The sequence below is a fragment of the Perissodus microlepis genome, chromosome 20 (genome assembly GCF_051167445.1).
Source record: "Perissodus microlepis isolate ML-2025 ecotype Zambia chromosome 20, ASM5116744v1, whole genome shotgun sequence".
In the NCBI taxonomy this organism is placed as follows: domain Eukaryota; kingdom Metazoa; phylum Chordata; class Actinopteri; order Cichliformes; family Cichlidae; genus Perissodus; species Perissodus microlepis.
Window position 1 is genome coordinate 5,620,420 of NC_140480.1, and position 24,155 is coordinate 5,644,574.

At 41.8% G+C, this 24,155-nt stretch overlaps 1 protein-coding gene across 2 annotated transcripts in view; it reads right to left on the reverse strand.

Annotated features, from left to right (window-relative positions):
* The window catches only part of LOC146363917 (band 4.1-like protein 1), a 49,300-nt gene that overhangs the window by 4,606 nt on the left and 20,539 nt on the right, over positions 1-24,155 (reverse strand). The window contains exons 4-18 of one of the 2 annotated variants that reach the window (XM_084917347.1): positions 13,137-13,241; positions 12,162-12,204; positions 11,936-12,011; positions 11,452-11,670; positions 11,255-11,342; positions 11,009-11,161; positions 9,795-9,892; positions 6,954-7,129; positions 6,469-6,695; positions 5,807-5,845; positions 4,688-4,717; positions 4,114-4,269; positions 2,688-3,755; positions 1,461-1,511; positions 647-1,054 (exon numbers count right to left, since the gene is read on the reverse strand). In XM_084917347.1, the coding sequence (XP_084773473.1) occupies positions 647-1,054; positions 1,461-1,511; positions 2,688-3,755; positions 4,114-4,269; positions 4,688-4,717; positions 5,807-5,845; positions 6,469-6,695; positions 6,954-7,129; positions 9,795-9,892; positions 11,009-11,161; positions 11,255-11,342; positions 11,452-11,670; positions 11,936-12,011; positions 12,162-12,204; positions 13,137-13,241 (2,937 nt within the window). The remainder of the gene's footprint in view (positions 1-646; positions 1,055-1,460; positions 1,512-2,687; positions 3,756-4,113; positions 4,270-4,687; positions 4,718-5,806; positions 5,846-6,468; positions 6,696-6,953; positions 7,130-9,794; positions 9,893-11,008; positions 11,162-11,254; positions 11,343-11,451; positions 11,671-11,935; positions 12,012-12,161; positions 12,205-13,136; positions 13,242-24,155) is intronic. The other variant, XM_084917348.1, reaches the window with a different exon arrangement.

The following is a 24,155-nucleotide window of genomic DNA, read 5'->3' on the forward strand; positions in this document are numbered from 1 at the left end:
ACAGTCACTTCATCTGCTCATTTGTGGATTTTAGTGCATTAGAGGCATCAGAAGCTTGAATACTTTTAGCCGCCCAGCTTTTTTACAACTCAAATCATGAACCCGAAGTCAAGTTTAACAACACACGCTGCAAAAAAGTGTGAGAACCACTTTGGGAATCATCACATCATAATTTTCTGTTTTATTACATTCCCTCTGACCACCCACTGCACAGGCAAACCAGAGCCTGTGAATAAACTTGCATGAATTCACCCACAGCTACCTTGTCATCACACTTTGTTGGGAAACTTGGGAAAGACACAGAGCGTGGATGTGGTTGGTGTTATGGGAAAAGTGCCGGGGAGGAGAGGAATTCAGCTCTTCTCTTCCTGTTGTTTCCATTGCATTCACGCTTGGCTTTATTTATTTCTCAAGTGCCCGGTTACAAACATGCAGAGAGATAAAACTGTAGAGTAATGATTTCATGCTACTTGCTTTCAGATCAAATTAACACCCATTCTTTCCTGCACTGGCGTCTGAATTTAAAAAGGAGCCAAGATGCATATTTTTAGGTGCCTAAAAATAGTGCAGTGTGAAAACAAAACAAACCAAAGAAGTAGACACTTCTAAGTGGTTCTACACAGCTGATCTGAAAACTTTGATCTACCTGGACATCGGACCGTTTGACTTCTGGTCGGACTTCTTCAGCCTGGATTTGTTTGGCTGGAGGACTGCTGCTGGTTCTTCTGGACAGAGGAGCCGATACTAAGGGAGGAGGTGGCTCAGAGGGTTGCTGCTGTTGCTGCTGGAGCATGTCGATTCCAAAGCGCAGACCCCCATCAGGTGACAGATCCCTCTCTCCCAGCTCTGACATACCCCTGGAGAACTCTTCCATGCCTGTGTACAGGTCCGTGAGGACGGTGAAATCTACTTCAGCTTCCAGGCTGGATGTAGAGCTGACTGTGATGCTGGAACATTTACGTTCAATGCCCAGGTGGGTTTCCTTCAAGTACAGGATCTCGTGGTCCTGATCATCCTCTGATACGGAGCCCAGGCGCCTCTCCCATGGTTCCCTCTATAGAGGAGATAGATGATAATTTGATGTGGTTTATCTCCTGCACTTTTAGACAATGTACAGCATGTAAAGTACAGATACATTAGCTTCTCTACTCTGATCTCTGATCACAATTAAACATGGAAACATGCTTATTGAACATTTAACAGCGGCACAAAATATTAGATATCAGATTTAGGCATGATGTCGAGCTGGCACTTTAAAATATTCAGTTTCCCCATTTGATTAAATATGAATTTACAGGCTGTGCTTTTGTGCGTTTATCTCCACGCTTTGGATACAAAAACAAACACGCCTCAAAGAGCAGCTTGAATAAAATCTGTCAAGTATCTAATTGTAGTTTATTTACTCTTTTCCCAAGGTGTGACTACATAATAAATATGAGAGGAGCCGAGGGATGACTCACTGAAGCTTCACTGAGAGGCTCCTCATGGATAGCAGGGGTGGGAGGTGTCTCCTATAGAAAAGGCAAACAAACAAAAAGCAAACAACGATATGAAAGCATGCGTGAATTCACCGAAATGCAGCCACAAGTTATACCGTCTCCCTATAGCTAATGTGTGTAAGCATATCCAAAAATAAAAGTTAGAAAAAGTTTTCTTTGAAACTGCTTTGATGTCAAGTTCTGCTTTTTGCACATGATGAAATAATTGATATCTGGAGAGCCCGAGTTTGCAGTGTTCTTGCTTCACCGCTATTAAGCATGTTGCTTTAGCACTGTTGAGTTCTTATCTGCAAGCAAACATGTCTAAGTCATTCATAAACTTTGGGGCTTTTCCTAAACCTGCACGATAAACACACAATGTGAGAGATCCCCCAAACTCCAAAGCCTTTAAGCTGCAGTCAAAAGCATGCAAACTGGGTATATTTCACAGGCTGACATCATTAAAAATGACTGCAAGTGCAATGGTAATGCCATGCACTGAAAGGTTTGATCTTTCAAAATTCCCTTTCAGGGAAAAGGTATCCATATTTTTAAATGCGGCATATGAAAGCCTGAACCCTGAAGAGGTTTGGCAGCTCTGCAGCCAGTGATTACATCTAATCGTCTTTTTCATTTTTCTGCTTTGCTGCAGAGGTGCCAAGGCAGAACATTTGGTTCAAATGGCCTCCTCAGCCATTTACACAAAGGATTCAAATTATGTGGAAGAAGAGGTTTCAAAGAAAAAAATGGTGGAAAAAGGTCTTGCGCTCCTTGCAACAGCAGTCACCTTCGCTCTGAGTGTTGGAAGGAGAGACCAGGTATTAACGTGACAAGTTAAGGTGGGATAGAAGGGACGCCTGAAGCTTAAGCAATGGGAAGTTTGCTTAAAGGCCCACAGCGTTCTGAAATGGCCAAGCAGATGTCAAGATTTGCGGAGGGGAAGAAGGGAAAGCAAAATGCCCCCTAGGCCATGGACGTGAACTGAGTCGGTCAATGAGGCGATGCGAAGGAACGTGAACTTTTGCTTTCTCATACACAGCCACATGAATTCTGAAGTTTATGCGTGTGTGTGATTTTTTATTTTTTTTTTGGAAGGTTTGTTTTTAGATGGCAAAAACAATTTGCACCACATCGCCTGAAGCTCATGCAATGCTTTACTTTCCGATGACTGACAAACAGGTTGGGGGGGAAGGGGGGCAGATGGTTTACCGCTTGCTTCCTCTTGGCTGTTTCTTGGTTGGGCGTCCTGTGGTGGATGTGGCTGTTGTCCATGTTGCTCAGTCTGTCTCGGGACCACTGTGTTTTCAGGGGGAGAGTGCGTGGGGGAGCTGCTGGAAATTTGGCGCTAAACTCTGAGGTGATTTGAGAATTTTCTTCAAATGCAACGCCTCCTCTCGTCCACTGGCCTGCAGAGTCCCTGCAGTCCCTGAGCTCCTGTTGTCCGAAAAACTCGTTCCTAATCTGCTGATGTGTTTGACTTTGCTGCTGATACAACGCTGTAGATTCACCCTGGTATTTGGTGTCCATTGTGTTTTCCTTGACAACATCTGTGGCAGACTGTGGTACAGCATTATCATCCAGTCTCCTTCCTGACTCACAGGAAGATTTTGTCATCTGTACATCCCCGGCAGCACCAAAGACGCCTCTGTCAGGCTGGCTGTGCGTTTGAGGGTTTAAATCTTTGTTCTCTTTATTTATAGACTTCTTTGATCTCTGCGGCTTGAGAGGAACTATTTTTGTTACTTCTGCGTGTGAGTTCCCAGTTTTGTTGCAATCCTTTTCTCCCACAGGGCTTGGGTCTTTTATTTTCCAAGCCTCACTGTGTCTTGAAGCACTGCCCTTTGGGACAGAATCCCAAGCCACTGGAGTTTCAAAGTTCTTGGGCCTCTCTCGATGCTCAAAGTGGCCATGTCTTAAATCCTTCTTCAGTTCTCTTGCCTGTTTCTCAGGTGGAGACTCATATCCATTTTCCTGAATGGCTCTCCGAATTTGAACAGATTCATGATGCCCATTAGCTGCTACTGTACCAGCCATGGGGTTCATATCTCTTAGTCCTGCTGCAATAAACTCAGTTTCCCGCTTTGGAGATGTTCCATGTCGACTTCTTCCAGAGTCTGGGCGTGTCTGGCAATTGTTCATATTCGCTTCAGTCCAAGATGTCACTGCAAATGTGTCTCTACCCTCTGAAGAGGTCTTACTCTTTTCCACGTAAGAGTAAGAGTCCAGTGTTCCTTCATAAGCATCCTGCTTGTCAATCAATTTGGCGTCAGTGGTCGCCTATGTTAACATAGAGTAGACAGTTTCATTAGCCTAACTAGATAAACGGCTCTTCCATTCATTACTGTTACCCCACATTGCTATTGTAAAGAAGAATTGTAAAAAAACACACACACACACAAAAAAAAAAACCCAAAGAAAAACAACTGGGGGGTATCACTGTGTAAATTTTAAAGCATTTTTAGGTATTTTTTTCTGTGAATTGGTTTAATGGAATCCAAATTTTGGCATACTCTGTGAAGATATATATATATATATGTTGGCCTAGGACCAATACAGCCTGTTTAGAAAATGGTAATATAGATATTTTAACAATGATAGTATGTGCCATAACTTGGAAATAGAATGTCATTCTTACTGGTTTCCGCTCCGGAGTCCCTCCAGGAGGAGTAGCTGAAGAGATGCGTTTCTCTCTCTGGGCCATTTTGCTGTTAGGCTGCCTCAAAGCCCTCTTCAGCTCGTTGATGCTGGCCTGGTGCTTTTGTATAACGTCTTCTGGTTTGTCCAAGAATTGCTACTCACACAGTGAAAGGAAAAACAAAAAAAAAGACAGCATAAATAGAAAGCTTCTAAGTCTGTTTCTGGTTCACAGCACAATGAAGTCGATTTGGATTTAACTGGAAAATGAACAATCGTAACCAAGCTCTGTCTGATCAGGTAGGTAGCATGACGGATTGTTTTCTTTATGAAGTAAAAACTGTACCACGTGGATGGCCAATAAAGGCTTTAGATATGACCAGAAAATGTACAAAGCGCATAAAAGATTATGTGCTCTGTAGGAAAATATATCTGTTTTCAGGAGCTCCACTGCTGACTCCTGTTTTCAAACTGCGAGTGGTACAGTTATGAATACAAAAAACAAAACAAACAAACACTGAACACCTGATGAGAGTCACACACGTCTCATGCCAAAAAGAGATGACAAGCTGTACCTCCTGTTTAGGCCGAAGGGTGACCAGTTCCTTGTCCGACAGATGAGGTGGGGCAAGCGACATGAAGTGAAAGGTTTTTTTCGAGCAAAGCGGAAGGGTTAGGAGTTTGGGGGGTGGAGGTGGGGAAAGAGAGCAGATGCGTGCAGAGACAAAGAGGTAAAATGCTGCAGGTGAGTCAAAAAAGGCAGGCAGCCAGACTGACAAACAGAAACAGTTGACACCACTGAGGCTTTGGACTGTGATTGTTAAGCCACTTAATGTTCTGCCAAGAAGAGAGGGACAATCCATTTCAGTGTCAGCCAACTGGTAATTAATGAAGACATTTATTGACTGAACTTAAGGGTTTGGAGGAGGATTATTCCCATACTTCTTGATCCAAAGATTTGATGGGAAGGCATTACAAAACCACAAACAAAGAGTCCATTAAGCCACTAATGTGATGCCAATATTTCCTGCAGTAGTCAAGAAAACAGCACCACAACTACCTGCACAGGACTTTTACAAAACAAATAAGAGCATAGAGAAAGATGGTTTTTAAATAAATATATTTCTAAATTAAACAAAGATGTAGATTTTGGGGCAGTTTAATTGGTGGATCGGTAGATTTGCAAAGTGGGGAAACACCGATTCACTGAATCGTCTACAGTGCCTAAAGGCCATCTGTTTATCCTGCTGGTGACAAACAATCCCTCTAATGTCATACGGGGACACTGTTGCAGAGGCATGCTGGTGAAACTATGCTGCAAAGTCGAGAAAAATAAGTCAGTTCTTCAATAGACGTCTTACTCTTTTTAGCATCAAAATGCTTATTACAATTTAATCATTCTTTCCAGTGAAACAACTATTTCCAGCAGGAAAATACGAAATAAAACAAAAAGCTTGATTAAATCTATATATAACATTTCTCGTCTTTTCTTGAAAATCAATTCATGCATTTTCCACGGATTATACCTAGTGAAATCCTGGAAACCATGAAATCAAAAGAAATAACATTTCTTTTACAGACAAACAACACAGGCATAAGACAGGTCGTGCTTAACAAACACAGTGCACGAGCACATGACCTTGAACGACCAAAAAAAGCACATATACAGACACCAAAGTCCAATACCAAAATACCTCTGGCTTTGAGTCTACAGGTGAGCCTGCTTCCTCACCCTGAAGGAAAGCACAAGGCACAGGACAGAAATGTAAGAAGAGGTTAGCTAAGATTGTTAAGTTTACGGTGATACAAAGAGAATGTTACTGGTTAAAGGCAGGGTGCTCGGTTAGAGACGTTTTATGTACTACAAAGAGGTCGAGTTAGATTTGAGGAGATGATTTAAGAAAAATGATGAGAAAAGAAGGTGCATACTGAGAAGTCTCATAACCGGAAGAGCAGGAATCAGGTTAATTAAGCCAAGGAGAGAAAAATAGGAAAGGTGATTACATTCTTAAATAAAAAAGGAACGAGGAAAGAGAAGATGAGTTAATGTGACATATTTTTCAGTTGTGATGCACAGTGTGCTGTTTACCTTTCCAAATGAATCAGATTAATTGCTTTTTGTTTATTTCTCTGCAGTGTCCTCAAAACTGCGATGTAGCGTTTACATTTACAGCATCCTATTTAACAGATGTGTTGATTTCATTTGCACTGCTGATTGATCGGTTGTGGCTAAATAGAAACTCTCTTCTTCTTAACAATGACATGTAATTTGTTCGTACAGCTTTGAACTATGAAAATCAGAGCATGAATGAAGTCGGATTTCTGTGCATTTCAAGTCTGTCCTCTCATCTAGTACCTTCAGCTCCAAAGTCTTGGTCGGTGGTGAGATATTGGCACCCAGCGTCGGCTTCTGATCGTCTTCCTGATCTGTGTACTGGTCCTGATCTTGGTCTTGATAATGATACTGATCGTGGTCCAGGTCTAGGCTGCCCTCTTGGTCCAGATCTTCTCTAGACATGAACTGTGTGCGCTCACTGGAGCTTCGTTGGGACAGCTGGTCCATACTGTCACCAAGAGCCGAGGCTGGTTGAAAGCAAGTGGAGGGTAACCATAAAACACCAGGAGTTTTTAGCTTAAGCTTTTGAATGTGCTGCGCATAAAATGATATCTAAATCTAATGTTAATTCTTGTTTTTGACAAGGAACGTCTGGCCCCTTTCACTTTGAGGGCTGCAACACAAAATCAACAAACATTCTTGCTTAAATATTTGTACTCTGTGGAGAGAACAAACTGCCTCACGGCAAGTGTCCACACCGACAGTGAAAGAGTCTGGGTTCTTACCTCCGTCAATGCTTCGAGGCAGCAGGTACCTCTTGCTAACAGAACGATCGAACTGTGGAGCGGGCCTGTCAATCAGAGCGCTAGCCTGTCTGGTCTGGGCTTGGGTCCGCCCGCTGTAGCGGAACTTGGAGCCAATCACCAGGAAGCCCTTGGGAGGTGGCTCTGGGGAAACCAACCTGCAGGAAGGTTCAGTTTACTTAAAAATGAATATATGTGGCACATATTCGATAGGGCTTTGCGGAACCATTATTTATTGATTTCTCTGGAAATTTACTGGAATTAACTAAAGAATCTCCTGCCTCCACCTGTGTCTTGCTACCCAATTAGCACTCTGTGCTTTATTTAGTCCTGCCCTTCTCTCAGTCTTTTATCAGTTTGTCTGACTGACATCCAGTCTGACCTTGTTGTGTTTCCCTTTTTCCCAACATTCGTATGTTTTCATGAGTTTTCATGATTTCATCAAAGCTCACCTGTGTTTCATTAACAGCAAGTCTTTAAATCATAACTTTTGACTCTCATAACAGTTTCTCTTCATCTAAGCTAATCATATCCTGTCTGATGAGTTTACCTATACTTATCGTGGGCATTTTTGTTGTGGTAATTTTGGACTTTCTAGTGATTTCTTTAAAGTGTTCTGTTTCTAGGATGGAATGATTGCACTGGATACATCTTTAACCCTGTAACACTATGTGTATTATGAGTTACAATGTTACATGAATTTGAATGAATTTCTGAGACCTCTACATAATCAGTCTTTTTTTTTCCTGAAAAACCTGAAATTGCAAACTAAATTTAAGCAATAGATTGTAAAAGAAAATACTGGTTGTAGAAAAAAACAATGCAAATTAATGCGGAAACTCAATGCAAATTGATACGTATTTTTTAAAATCAGAAAGTAAAAAAAATTGAATTTTTCAGCAATTATTTTATAGTTCAGATTTTAAAAACCTAGAATTAGGTGCACAAGTCTGAAATTGCTTTGGATTTTATCTAATCCAAACAGGGTCAAAAGTATACATAAATCCACACAAATATTTGATTAAATGTTTCTCAGCAAGTTGCACCTCAACCAGATGATTTTGGTAGCCATCAACAAGTTTCTGGCATAATCCAGGCTGGATATCTGACCTTGGCACAGTTGATAGAATTCACTTAAATTGGTTGGTTTCCTGACACAGACATGGCCTTTAAGCATAGTGCACAAATCATCAATAGGATTGAGGTAAGGTCTTTAGGAAGGCCATTCCAGAAGCATGATGGACCATTTCTAAACAATTGCAGATTTCAGGATCTTCCATTTAGACACTTGCACCTGCGTACAAGTTATTGAGATGTGTCCCCCACTTTGCATGCAAGATCTGGAAGAAGACCCAAACTGCCACCCTCAGATGAGAGGAAATTGGTTAGGATGTTCAGAAACTACCAAAGCTCAAGCTTGCCATGAACTGGAAACCACTGTAACGCCACCATCACTGTCCACAGTTTTTCATCTCTATGGACTGAGAGGGTGGTGACAAAGAGAGACGCTCCAGCTCCTAAATTGACAACAAAAACTCAACAGAAATTTGCAGCTGCCCACATGGACAAATGCCTTCTTTTTATGGTCAGACAAGGATTGAACTATCTGGCCAAAATGACAAGACGTATCTTTGGAGGAGTAAAGGTGAGGCTTTCAAATCTGAGAACACTGTACCAGCTGTTAAGCATGGTGGCAGTAGCATCATGCGCTGGGGCTGTTTTGCCACCAGTGGTAGTGGTATGTGGTACAAAGTGAATGTCAAAAATGAAGAAGGAGGATTACCTCCAAAGTTTTCAACTTAATCTCAACAGCTAGATGGTCAAAACTTGGAAAAAACAAGAAAATGATCCCAAACTAGTTTTGGAATTGATAAAGTAGGCTAACATTAAACCTCTGGAATCCCCTTTCCAATGCACTGACCACAACCATATTATAAAGTTGTTTACTATTCTCTCTCTCTCTCTCTCTCCCTCTCTGTGTGTGTGTGTGTGTGTGTGTGTGTGTGTGTGTGTGTGTGTGTGTGTGTGTGTGTGTGTGTGTATGTAAATGAACTCTACCAATTCTGCCATGAACAGTGCTCAGTATCCAGCCAGAGTTATGCAAGAAGATGTTGATGGCTACCAAAAGCATCTGGTTTAAGTGCTGCTTGCTAAGAGACATTTAACCAATTATCTATATATTTGAGCCTGCATGTATACTTTTAATCCCATCTGGATTAGAGAAAATCTAAAATAAATGTAAACCTGGGAACCAAATACTTGTTTTTTTTTTTATTTCATTTTATTCATTTAAGATATATGCTGTTCTTGAAAAAAGAACAGTTCATTAAAAGGTCAAAATTACCATGAAATTAATGCCCATCATGAGTGCATTTAAAATTATGACCACAACTGTACCATGCAGACAAGAAAACTCTCTCTTCTATCATACATTTGCTGACCCTAGGAACTAACAAAGTAAAAAAAATCAGTGTAAACCCCTAAAAATATCAAATTTTTCAGTACAAATCCTACAAATAAGGTCAGTGTTCACACTGTATGACCTATATCAAATTACTTTCCTATGATTCATTTTGATGTATTTGCTGCAAGACTTGTTTTCTTCTTCCTACCTCAGAAATCATCAAAGAAATTTTCCAAACTTTTTGGAGAGCTTTTTTTTTTTTTATCACTCATCTACAGACTCTTTAAGAAAACTGTTACAATCAATAGTAAATCAACACTTTAGGGATACTCTAGGTCTACTGTGCCAAGGTTCATGCAGGTCAGAGTGAGCACAGTGCAGAAAACGTGCTGTTTGTATCTGTGAGCATTAAGGCCTACCTGAAGAAGGTGTGGTGCTCAATGCAGACCTTCCACAATCGCTTCGAGGCCCGATGGTTGGGCAGCTTGAAGCCTATGGTGCTCTCAAACTGTTCATACTGAGTGATGAGGGACATGAGTGGAGGTGGTGAAAGGAGGAGGCGGCGGGGAGGTGAAGAAGAAAAAGAGAGTGAGGGAAGCGAGTGAAGTGGAAGATGGAGGGAGGGCGGCAGGGTGAAATGTGTTTACTCTGCAGCAATGGAAAAATCAGTGTTTTCTGTTTACTCGCCTTGTGTCTCCTGCTACTATGACGGGTAGATTTTCCATCTCTAACCAACCTATAAATTAGTTGTTCATGCACTCAGTCCATCAGACATTCAGTTGTGTGAACAGGGAGGAAAATGCTTTCAGATCAATAGGTTATTAGCAATATAACAGGTCCTTAAACATTGGGAGGAGTCCATTCACAAAAGAAAGCACTTTAGTTCCACACAAAAACACTATGGGGACAGATTAGAATAAAAGCGGTTTTAAACCACAATGATGACCCTCCAGGCAAATTTAAAGTGACAGCTGACTTAAGAGGATACATCTGCAGAACAAAGTGTATGCACAGAATGGACTTGGTATTCACTATGAAGATGTCAAAGTCAGTTTAACTGTGGATATAAAGCACTGCAGATACCCTAAAGGCCAAAGAATGAAGGGAAATCATAATAACTTTAGGGAGTTGAAAAACCAGAGCGAGCATAACGTGACTGCTACACTTGTAAGTAAAATCCTTGATGAAAATGCAAATCCTCCCGACTGGCTAATCACACTCGAAAGTCGAGAAAGAGAGAAGGACAAGAATAAAAACATGACCTATCAGCCAAATCTTTAAGAACGGCATCTCTAAAGTCTATAAATAATGCCTGATAAAATACTCTCTGCAGTTGTCACATGGTGTGCAGCAAGATACATCTCAGAAGTAACACTTTTATCAAACGATGAAATGACTATTTGCGCTGCTTTGAACGAGTCAAGAGAGGCGGTGATATAATATTAACAACTGTGAAACCATGAAATAGAAATGTGAAGCTAGCTCTTTACCAAATGACTCTTTATTTCATTCGCCTCAGTTCTGGCAAAGTGACAAGGAGCTGCTCTGGTGGGGTTGTGCATGCAGTACTTGTGAACTACAGCTCTTCCAAGCAAAATACTAAAGAACAGATAACAAAACTTTTTTTATTAACCTCTCCAGGGCGGATCTTGATGTAAAAGTTGCTTCTCTTATAGGAGATTTTCAGGATTTTTGGCCAGGCGAACCGATTGATCCTGAGGCGGTCACGGTAGATGAGCAGACCGTTGGCACTGACACCGAGCATTATGTCGATTCCCTCTGAATCCTATTAAACAAATTCACAGAGTATCAAAGAGCCAGAAGAAGAGGTACTGACAGATAAAAAGACTGAGAAACAATAAAGAGAGCATCCCTGTACCTTAGCGTGGTGCAGGTCAACTCCATACATCGAGAGCTTCTTGGCATTTTCTAGAAAGTTCATCTCTGCTTCTGCTGGACTCATTCCCCTACAGTGCAAATGCCACAACCGATCCTTCACTTCTTATTATTCATATTAATTCCTCAGATCGCAAACAAGAGCATTGAGTTTACTAATGAAGTCATATTTTCTATGACCTGTAGTTATGGTGTAGTTCCATCACTCTCTCCTCCAGCTCGCGCGTCTGGTTGGGGGCAAAGTGGAAATCGCTGACGTAGTCTGGACCATGTTCCTCGGGCTCATAGTCTCCCAGTTCCGCCTGGACTGTGTAGGAGCCCAGAAGGGCGTGCGTGACAAATGAGCATGGGAGACGACCAGACAGGATGTCATCCCTCAGCTGCAGGCACAAATAGTACCTAAAAAAACAGAGGCAGAGATGCTGGTAACACTTCTCTTCAAGATCTAAGTGTCAGCCTAACTGGAACATCTGAAGGAATCGAGTACTGTAATGAGTCTCAGCCTCAATTCTTTGATAGCAGGCTACTATAGTCCTATTAAACGATTTAGGTCAAAGGTTCAAGAGAAGTTAACAATGACCAGAACACTATTTTTTGAGTGCAGTGGTTGATATAGTTGATGGTTGATTTGACAAGCAAGCTTAACAGAAGCAGTCAGACCTACCTGGTAATGTCTTCAATGAGCACAGATGGGTCTGGAGGGTAGAACTTGACAGCAAACCCGAAATTCCAGGGACCAACTGTGGACGAAGCCCCAGCAAAGGTTGTTTAGTGAAGGATGTCTGTGCCTCTGCTGTTTTTTGCGCGGACTTGTTCGACTGTGTGTGCGTGTGCATGTGTGTGCATATGTGTGCATGTGTGTACAGTATGCGTGCATCTGCTGCACTTACCCCGGATTTGCTTCTTAATCTCTTTAGAGGGATCCAGCCAATTCTGATAAAGAAAGAAAGAGACAATCCCCTTTGAGAAATTCCACCTCCATATTCATGTTTAAGAGCCCTTTAAAGAACTGGACCTTGCTGATTGCTCTCCCTTTTATAACTCTGTTCCCTTGTTGGATTCAACTGTATTCATGAAACTCGATGAAGGCTTCTATAAACACAGAAAGCATTAATATTAAGGCCGATAAATGCCAGTTGAATTCAGTTCTGTCTGCTTAATGCCACTAGAGCTTTCATGGTGGACTGCAGACCCTCTGCACTATTTTTAAAAGGCCATACTATCTAATCACATTCTAAAATATTAAAGGCCATGTGTGCCACTTTCAGGCTGTAAGTGGTTAAGCAAAGTTAAAAGGGCAGCCAGAGGTTCACTGCTTTATAACACCTGGAAAAACCATTGAAGCAGGAGTTAAATGGACTAAAGGACTGGCTGACATTTCTTCTGAAGTCAGTGACAAAAACCCAAACAAAACAGTAAACACTCCATAAAAAGCAACCACAAAAAAACCACTTGAAAACTATCCACAAAAGAGCCCAAATTAAACCCCCAAATTAACGGTCACTGTGGTAATAAAAATGTAATTAAATGACATTAAAGCTCAGTATAATAGCTTGACAATAGCAGAAGACTGTGGAGAAACCAGAAATGGGGGGTTTTCTATTTAAAGTTAGTCTTTCTATCAAAAATCAGCAGCTCAAACTTTAGGAAATAAAGTGTTTAATAAACACCCAGTGTACACGTGCATGTGTGCGTGTATGAAGTCTGCATTTCATTTAACTGCAGCTGCATTTGGCGATCATTACAGAGTTTCAGTTACACATGTAAAACTGTAAAAGTGAATAAATAAACGCACAAGTAAGATGTCCTGCTGTGCCCATCTATGCATATCTGTGTGGGTGTGTGTGTGTGTTTGTGTGTCTGACCTTGGTGTTGTCTGTGTCCTGGAAAGTCAAGCCAAAGTAGTCCCTCTCCAGCAGGTTCAGATGGCCACACACCATGTCCAACAGAGTCTGGCCCTTGGCAAATTTCTGTTGTGCGCACACACACACACACAGACACACACACAAACACACACACAAGCACACATATAAGAACACATAGTAAGTGGGACAGCATAAAGGTGCAGGCCCAAGTTGTATGAGCAGCAAATACTAAGACAAAAAGGAAGAGGATAAATGGTAAATGGCCTGTATTTGTATAGCGCTTTAGTAGTCCCTAAAGACCCCAAAGCGCTTTACACAACCAGTCATGCACCCATTCACACACACATTCACACGTGTGTGTGTAAAAACAAACAAACACACAAAAGTGTAAAAACACTGTTTTTTTAAAGATGTGGAAGACTAAGGTGGCATCTGCTGGTTAGAGTTTGAAGAGACAGCTGAACTGGAGGACAGAATTAGATATATGTTTTGCGAGTGTGTTGTGAGTTGCCTACGGAGCCCCGCAGGGGACATGGGAGAAAAAAAAAATTAAGACGGACTTTTGCAAGATCTCGCAAAACTAACTTGGGATCTCACAAAAGTTTTGCGAGATCCCGAGTTTGTTTTGCGAGATCCCGAGTTTGTTTTGCGAGAGCTCGCAAAAGTTTTGCGAGATCCCGAGTTTGTTTTGCGAGATCTCGCAAAACTTTTGCGAGATCCCGAGTTAGTTTTGCGAGATCTCGCAAAAGTCCGTCTTAATTTTTTTTTCTCCCATGTCCCCTCCGGGGCTCCGTAGTTGCCCAATGTGAGCAATTTGGGGAGCAGACATGTCAGCCATCTCTTGAATATAACAGAACTTGTGGTGCTTAAGGAGCCAAAAAAGTCACAAAAACTAAGTATCAGCATTTCTTTCCAGAAATCATGACCTGGTTACTCTGCAGCCAAAAGCTCCAAAACTGGTCCACCCACGCGCAAACAATATAGACAGATAAACGGCACTACAGGCCAGAGTAAAACACATAAATGTTACTTTGGATCCCGTATCATTTGCACATGTTACTGATATGATTGCATCAGGAATCCTTTGCTGCACAGCCCAACTTGTTCTCCAATCAATATCTAAACTACGATTCAGAAAGTGTAAGCAAAATGTACAATCTGTAAAACTGTAATGAGACATTTGTGATTCTAAGATAAGCACTTGAGAATCTGTTAAAAGTAGATATCATTTAATGCAACATCTTTGTTCTTGTTTCATTACACTAAGGAGTCACTTTGGTCAGCCTTGTGTGTTTTTAAAGTGCTATATAAATAAACGATGATGATGATGATGATAAGGAGTCCGAATTATCAGTGACATAAAATCCACCCCAACTGTGGTCTGAGAGACACTCCCTGCCTGTCCTCCCCTCTGCTGAGTGGGAGGAGCTCCTGTATAGTCTTTATGCCTTTATAAGGGAAGGAAGAGCATTTCACATCAGTGGCGTTACACCAGACCACACCTATTTTCTATCCAGCCCTTCGGGGCTGAAATCAGGGCCTCTGCGGGTTGCACAGACGGCCTTGGCAAAAACGCTTTTTCCACACACATGCACGGACATGTGCACACATACACACACTAACGAATGCACAAACACACACCGGCTTCATCTCCTAGGGAAACCTGGCTCCTAAAGCAACCAAGCAGCTGTTACCATGGAAACAGAAGTAATAGCGCGGGTGCCCTCACACGTTCTCTATCTCTAGTTACTACAAGGCCACCACGAACCTTAGCTCGGCTCTTGTGAGAAAAACTGGCAGTGCCATCAGGCCAACTTTTAAAAAATTAAGAAGGGGAATGAATTAACCATTGGAAGCTAATCTGCCTCTCTGCCAGTCAAATAAATAATAATTTAGATCTCGCTGCACTGAGGCTGCCATTGTTGAAGCAGAAAGAATAATGCTGATTGTAGCACCCTCAAGGATTGACGTACGCACGATGTAGTTATAGAACAGGGTTTATTCTGGTCTTGGCAACCCGTGAGAACTGCTCACGGACAAACAATAAACAAAACATCACATTGAAATGCGCTCTTGTACTTAGTGCCAATCAATCAAAAGTCCTTAATTACAGAAAATAAAACATTTAAAACACACAAACCTCGGAGGTGCTTTATGGCCTTATTGCCTTATCCTCCATCTTCTTTCTCAATTATTTCTACTCTTTGAACGATATTTTCTCCATGTGTGGAGCTAACTGTGAACTGCAGCATGCAGACACCATGTGCGCTAGAAAAAGAAAAAGTGTCTGGGTGGAGACCCAAACAGAAAAACTGTACCCTACACAGTTCACCACCAGAGGGCGCAAAAGAACAAAATCCAGACATACAGCTTAACAAACATCAAATGCAAAAGACCGTTACACTCCCACCAATCACTTGTGATTTTAAAGAATAAAGTATTGCCTATGAACTAACGAACGGCTTTTGAGTGAACTATCATGAATTATCCTTTAAGCAGAGTGCGGTGGAGAATCTTCTTCCGCTTCCATCAGAATGACTGTTTTCTGAATGGGTCTTTCCAGGTGCACAGGTTTGGAGGTACGTTTTCCTGCTCTATCCAGGGTTGGATCACTCAGCAGCAATTTCACCTTCCTCACTTTTCCATCCTTTCCAGGATACACTTCAATGATCCTTGCCAACTTCTACTGGTTGCGTGGAGTTATCTCATCCTTCAGGAGGACAACATCATTGATCTTAGCATTTCTGTGCTCTTTGGTCCACTTCTGTCTGCCTTGAAGATTTAACAAATACTCCTTTTTCCACCTTGTCCAGAAAGTGTTGGCAAGTAGTTGAACACGACGCCATCTCTTATGGAGATAAAGATCTTCTTTCACAAACCTTCCTGGAGGTGGAGAGATGATTGTGGACTTCATGGTTAGTATGTGATTCGGCGTTAAAGGTTCTGGGTTTGATGGATCACATAGTTGGTCAGTAGTCAATGGTCTGCTATTAATCACTGCCATGACTTCATACAGGAATGTCCTCAAAGAGGAGCTGTCGAGTTGTTTGGCTGATTGTTCCAGAATGGACATGAGAACACTTCTTATGGTGCGAATTTGTCTTTCCCAGACACCACCCATGTGACTAGATGCTGGGGTGTTCATGAGAAACTCGCAGTCCAGTTTCTCTAGCTTGGCTTGATCTATTTCCTTAAATGCTCCAATAAAGTCATTTCTAGTGCTGACAAAATTCGTGCCTTGATCGCATCTTATCTGGTGAACTGTACCTCTGATGGCTATGAATGCACGTAAGGAGTTGATGAGGGAATCTGTAGAGAGATCGTCAAGCATTTCAAGATGCACTGCTCTGGAGCACATGCAAGTGATTAGCAAACCATAACGCTTTAGCTCCTTGCGGCCTTCTTTGACATAAAAAGGACCAAAGCAGTCCATCCCACAGTAGGTGAATGGTGGTGTGGTCTCCATCCGATCCTCTGGGAGGTCTGCCATCTTCTGCTGCTCTGTGCGCCTTCTGAACCTTCTGCATTTTACACATTTATAGATGTAAGATGACACAATCTTGCTGCATCCAAGAATCCAGAATCCGTTAGCTCGAAGTTCATTCATGGTGATCCCTCGTTCTTGATGGTATGTCTTCTCGTGATAATGTTTGACCAGTAATGCCGACACGTGACTGCCTCTTGGCAGGATCGCAGGATGCTTGACATTGGGGTGCAAAGCTGCATGTGTTAAGCGTCCGCCTACCCGAAGAATGCCTTGGTCATCAAGAAATGGACATAACTTGTGTAACTTGTTAACCTTGTCTTTCATCTGCATCACATCATGGTGTTGCAAGGTTTTTATTTGCTGAGCAAAGGCTGTTTCTTGAACCATCTCTATGATTGTTAACTCTGCTTCCTTTCTCTCTTGTAGGCTACTGATGTCGTGTGATCTACTCTTGTGATCCTTTGCTCCTTTCACATACCGCTTGAGTCTAGCAATTGCCTTAATCATTCTCAACCAGTTGGAAAACTTGTGTAGGCGATCTAACAAGGACCTTTGTTCCTCCACTTGTATCTTGTGGACTTGAACCTTCTTAACCTCCGGGTCACTGGTTGATAACTCTCCCACCTTAATTTCACCACTGGGTATGACCTTCTGCCAAAGGAGGTCTGGGCCTTTGAACCAGTTTGATGCTACAAGTTGTTCTGCTGTGAGGCCTCTTGAGGCGTGGTCCGCCGGATTATCTTCGGAAGTTACATACCTCCATTGGGTTGAATCTGTGCTTTGTTTGATGCGTTCCACTCGGTTTGCAACAAACACATGAAATCTTCTGGCTTCATTGCTGAGGTATCCGAGTACCACCTTCGAGTCAGTCCAATACCTTTCTTCTGAAATTTCCATTTCCAATTCCTTTTTCAGCATGTCACCAGTGCGCACAGCAACAACGGCCGCCGACAACTCAAGCCGAGGTATAGTTGTGACTTTGGTTGGTGGAACTCTTGAGCTTCCCATCACCAATGAGCAGTGGACTTCACCAGTTGTGCTTACTGCTCTGAGGTAAGTGCACATTCCATATCCAGATGTATTTGCATCAGAAAAATGATGAAGTTTGTAGTGCTGTGCCTTGAAGTTCGAAGGAACGTAGCATCTGTGAACCTTTACGTCTGCAAGGTTTCCCAGGTCACGCAACCAAGACTCCCACTGAGGTCGAAGTCTGTCAGGTAAGTTATCATCCAAGCTGAGTTTATCTCGACACATTTGTTGCAAGATCTGCTTTCCCAGCAGAATGAAAGGTGACACAAACCCAAGTGGATCAAACACAGAGGCGACTGTGGCCAATACTCCTCTTCTGGTGAGTGGTTTTTCCTTAACAACTACTCTGAACTGAAATTGATCTGATGCCACACACCATTGTACACCAAGTGCTCTTTCCATATGTACTTCACCGAGTGCTATATCTAGATCTTTGGGAGCTGCAGCGCATTCTTCCTTCGGAAGCGAAGCTAGAACTTGGGTGCTGTTTGAGATGAACTTGTGCAACCGAAGTTTGCCCATGCTGCAGAGTTTGCGTGCTTCATTAACCAGCTGTATTGCCTGATCTTCAGTGTCAACACTTGCTAGTCCGTCATCAACATAGAAGTTGGTTTTGATGAACTTGATGGTTTCTTCATCAAAACTTCCTTCCCCTTCAGCTGCAAGATGCTTGAGGCCATAGTTGGCGCAACCTGGAGAAGATGCTGCTCCAAATAGGTGTACCTTCATCCTGTAGACAGTGAATGGAGTTTCAAGGTCACTGTTCTCCCACCACAAGAACCAAGAATCTTGGTCACAAGCATGCACATGGAATTGGTGGAACATGCGTTCGATGTCACACATGAAAGCCACTGGGCCTCTTCAGAAGCGATACAAGACTCCGAGCAAGGTGTTTGTTAGCTCTGGACCAGTCAGGAGATGGTCATTTAGTGAAGTGCCTTGGAACCTAGCAGAGGCATCAAAGACAACACAAATCATTCCAGGTTTTTGTGGATGATACACACCATGGTGTGGGATGTACCAAACTGGTGTCTTGTCAATATCTTGCTCTGGGACCTTTTCAGCATCTCCATGGGCTAGGATCTCATCCATGAATTTCTTATAGTCCATGTAGTACTGCTTGTTACTCTTGAGCCTTTTTTCTAAACATTTGAGGCGATGAATAGCACATGCCTTGTTGTTCGGCGGGTTCGGCCTTTCACTCTTGAATGGGAGTGGCATTTCAAAATGACCATCCTCGTTGTGCCTAATGCCGGTCTTCATCTTTGTTAGAAATTTGAGATATTCTTGAGAGACCTTTGCGTCTTCTGGTGCTTTCTCAACAAAGTCAGACTCCAACATCTTTAGGACCTCTGTGGTAGAGATCATTTCCTTTATTTGAGTTCTGTATACATAGTGAACCATGTTAGTGAGGTTTGAAGAAGGCTGAATGTCAGGCACCACTTGCTTCACAATGACTTGGTGACTTATTCCGAAGGCATCTCCATAATCGAAACATGGATTGCCATAACCCACAATACTCCATCCCAGATCAGTTCTTTGGGCGAACGGCTGGTTTTCCCTTCCAGACACAACCTCACGAGGAACAAGTGCTTGGGGGCAGTTGTACCCAATCAGCAGACCAACATCACAGCTTTGTAGTGGAGCGATCTCACTTGCAATGCATTCAAAATGAGGCCATGCCTTAGCTGTTGTAGGCGATGGAATGTGATCTCGTTTTGCGGGAATAAAGTCTCTGGAATATGTTACTGGTAGAGAAATGGTCTTATTTGAGTAGAACCCTCTGATTTGTAGACCTGAGAGCTTGCGACAGGCCACAACTGTGTTTCTTGAAGACATGGTAGTGAGCTTTAGCTGAGTCGATTCACCTTTGATATGCAGAGCTTGTGCCGTTTCTTCAAGAATAAAGGTTGTATCGCTCTGTGTATCAAGGAGCGCGTACACAAGAATTTCATGCTCTGGCTCACCTTTGGTTGACACCCATACTGGAATAATGGAAGATGTGTGAGTGTCGTCGACATTCTGCGTGACTCTGTTAGAAGTTGCTTCACTTGTTGTTGGTGTGACACTGTTGTCTTGTGAGACGTCTGAGTTCGTTTGTCTTGTCCTGTCACTGTTCTTGGTTTGATTTCTCCTTGTTTTCTCTTCCTTAGTGCGATTGTCATGAAGACATGTTGAATGTCTTTTATTACATGTGTCACAGGTTTCTCTGCTTTCACAATCCTTGGAGCGATGACCAGAGTTCAGACAGCCAAAACATAACTTCTTGTCTTGAGCAAAATTTAGTCTCTCAACAATGCTCTCATTTATGAACCTTCTACACTTAAGTAGGCTGTGACCCGACCTTTCACAGTACACACAACTAGCACTAACAGTCCTTTCATTTGAGTTAGTTGCTAGCACCTTTGCTCCATTGCCTCTGTTCCTTGTTGTTTTTGCCCCTTCAGTTTCACTTGGCTTCAGAGCAAAGAGAGATGTTATGGGATTACAGGCAATTATGGCTTCCCGTGAGATGAAATCTACAAATTGGCTGAAGCTTGGAAAGGTGTGAGTCTCTTCTTGCACTTCTGTAACCTTTCTGTTCCACCTTGAAGTCAGCCAATCTGGAAGTTTTGCAAGCATTTTTTGGTTTTCATTGCAGTCATTGAGCACTTCAAGCCCCTTCATTTGCAACATGGCTGTCTTACAGCAGCAAAGGAAGTCAGCAAATGCTTGAAGTTCCATACTGCCTTTAGAGCTTATCTTAGGCCATGCGTCAAGTTTGTCTCTGAAGGCCTTTGCTATGAGGAAGGGATTGCCATACCTCTCTTTGAGAACTGTCTATGCTGCATAGTATGCAGACTCTGTGCCAAGCGGGACGTAGCCTTCTATTGCCTTCCTTGCAGGTCCACTTACATATTTCCTCAGGTAATAAGTCTTCTCTTCAACTGGTACATTTTTCCTGTCGATCAGAGTCTGAAAGGAAATTTTCCAATCATTATATCTGATAGGGTCGCCGCTGAATATTGTTGGCTCTGGTACCGGAAGACGACTTGCATTAAGAAACACTGCAAATGCTTTGACCAGATCTTCTGTGCTCACCTCTCGTTGCGGTGTCACATTTTGTGGCGAGGAACACCGTTTCATATGCTGGTCATTGTTTTCAGACTTGACTTCATTTTTCTTGTCAGATCTGTGGTGAAGTAGGTTGTATATTTCTTCATCTGAACATTCACTTTGATCATACACCCGCTGTCGAGCCTTTGCTGCATTCAGCTTTTTTACAGTCTCAAGTCGCTCTACTTCTCTGCGCTTAGCTTCTAGAGCCTTTTGTCTTTGTGCTATTTCTGCTTTTTGCCTTTCAATTTCCATCATATGGATTTCTTGCTTAACAAACATCAAATGCAAAAGACCGTTACACTGATTAACAGGCAGAGGGTGCTGTCAGTGAGATTTATTTATTTATTTTGGGGGGGGAAAGAGGGGCGGCGGCTAGTGCATATATTCGATTTCCCAACAAAATGAAATTGCGACACACACCTCAGGTGGTCCCCCAAGCATGGCGATCAATTCAGATGCTCTTGATGAGATTTTGTTGTCGTTCCAATTGGATCCAATCACATCTCTGTAGCTAGTTCTGTGGCCTTTTTGTGTTAGCAGCCATTTAGCTTAATCCTAGAAATCCCCTTTGCTGATTGCTTCACCCATGCAAACAGCATGAGGAACAACATGTTTGGGTGTATGGGTTAATGGCTGGCAAGGAGAAAGAAAATCCATTGAACTGTGGAATCAAAAAGCTGAAGGGAAATGGTAAAGATGTGGCCAGAGTTGGTATAGCTTCAGCTATCGCTACTGATTTTACAATGCTCTGTTTGTTTTCTGTCTTAAGAAGAATAGACTTTTCCAGTAAAACACCAGTACCATTTATTAGCATAAAATGACATTTAAAATTATGTGTGGTTCTAAGAAATGGCAAATAGATGCTCTATTAATGTGATTTTCAGTATTGTAGTGCAAAATTTGTGCCAACAAAGGTCATGAAATCAACTGGCAGAACAGTAAAAGAGAAGTTAATGTAACAGCCTCACAGGAAAAACATGTTACTATAGCTTTTTTATTTATCATGTAAAACAAATTTCTTATAACATAGTCATTTAAAGTGTATACTTAATGTTAAGCAAGCAGCATGGCAGTGCGTTGGTAGTCCATAGGTGCTGCAGAGAGCTTTTGTTGTAGCTGTGTGCTATCATTAGTGGGCAGTGGCGAAAATATGTGGACCATGCGTTCCCCATATGTGGGATAGTCTTCTAATCAGGTGAAACTTCTGTGAGCTGAAGTGAAACTGAGTGTTGAAAGTAAGGAACGTGTCTACTCCAGTCACTGTTTCACAGGGAAACATTAAAAAAAAAAACATTTATGTATTTTTCATGCTTCCTTCTCTTGATGGTGAACTTCACTGTCATTCCCTTTTATTTTCCACCCAACTTTTTACCCAGTCAGCATTCTGCTTAAGCATGGTGTCATTGCCATGGGGCTACATGCTCTGTGCTAAATTTCCTTTGTAGAGCTTTACAAACAGACACCAGCTCCTAACTATATATTGTGCATTATGCAATTGATGGGCGACTGATGGGTAGAGGCTAACACAAGTGACTATATCACTAGGTTTCACCTCAGCTAACGCCAGTCAGTGTATCCAATCAGTCCAAATTTTCTGATAAATAGCGTGGTTGCTGTGTGGCTAATAGTACTAACAGCCGATGCAAGGCATCATAGATTCTCAGGTTTTGATTAGTGTTGTATTTTACTGCTTGGGTTGTCGGCTGTTTCCACTTTATAACCACTAGCAAATCTACAGTAATAACTAAACACTTTGTGTGGGCATTAGCTAAAAGTTACAACTTAATATCATGTTAGCAAAAAAATTATTTGTGCAGTATGTGCACCATTAATCAATATTTTCCTACTATCACCTAACTACTCCCTTCCATCTGCCATGTTTTTCTGTATGACTCACTTCTCAGAGTTTTCTAATCTTGTTTTTCTTACTTGAGTGGGCATTCGCATGAATTTTCCCATTTGGATGCTCATTTTTCCAACTATTCCAGTGGAAGTGTTTTCGTGCCGCACAGCCAAGATTATAAAACTGTTTGAAAAATGCCAAATATTATAAAAAGTAATTTTTGCACCTCAAGATCCTGGAACGAGGGTGGAGTGAGTGCAACAAAATAATATAGATTGAAAGTATTTGAAAGTCTTCCAAGTTCAAGCAAGTGGTACAACACTGCGGGTTACTACAAAGTCACACATGTGTGACACAGACTTCTCTTTTCTCCCCCACAAGGTATGAACAAAAACTGCTAAAGACAGGATTCAGACATTTTTTCAGCTCCATCACAAATACAGATAATCATTTCCAGTTCTCTGGTTATGCACCCTTATAGAGCACTTCAGTGAAAACATCACTCGCCAACTTTCTCTTACTGCATTCTGTGGTCCCCCCACATTATATCGCACTGAAATTGCTCTAACAATCACCAAGGAATCTATACGGCTGAACTGGGAAGCAAAGAGCACAATTAAATATTATTCATCCATTTCCTTCCACTTATCCAATTTCAGTTTGGGGGAAGGCTGGAGATTATTCCAGATGTCATGTCGAGTCCACCCTAAACAGGCCACTTGTGCATATCTATCTATTTTACCATCATCAGTTAACATAACATGTTTGTCTTTGGCAGGAAGGCGAAGAAACCGGAGTACTCGGAGTGAACCAATGCAGGCACAGAGAGAACACAAGCAAGATTTTTTTTGCTTACATACAGAAAAGTCTCTAACCAGCCTTGAACCCAGGATCTTCTCTTTGTGAGGAAACAGTGTATCTGCTGCACCATCATGCTGCCAGCAGTTATGTAACCTAATTCAGCATGTAACATTTTCTTGTAACAAACACATGTACACAATTCTTATTTGTGCATATAACAGCTTATTTGAACAAATATCACATGCGAGAACTCTCAAACATGCAAAGTGAATTTCCACAATTCACCCTCAACCTTACTGCCAAAATATACAAAATATTATATAGTAATAATTTTTTAACTTTAATTGTTATTTTTATTAGGCCCTCAGATGGGTCAGTGATTGTCAGCAACATTAATTTTCATGCATTTTTATTTTTTGTACAGTGTCAGATTTGTTTTTTTCAAAAATTGATATTTGAGGTCCTACCCCCCAAAAATGCAACCTTCTCACGATACTTTAAAAGTATTATATAGTAATATTTTTTCCCACTTTAACCTCCTGAGACTCGAATTTTTTCATGGCATGCATTTTTAATTTCTCTTTGCTATTTGGGCTGATTGGGACCTGAATGTAAGAACAAAGAATTATCTTTTTACCTGATGTAGTTTCTGAGAAGAAGATATCAGGCCTTTGCAGAGCAAAATTTAGCATTGTGGTCTACACAACCCACAATGTGATGTCCACATATGTGGGTGCCAGGTCCTAGGTGTCATGGGCTG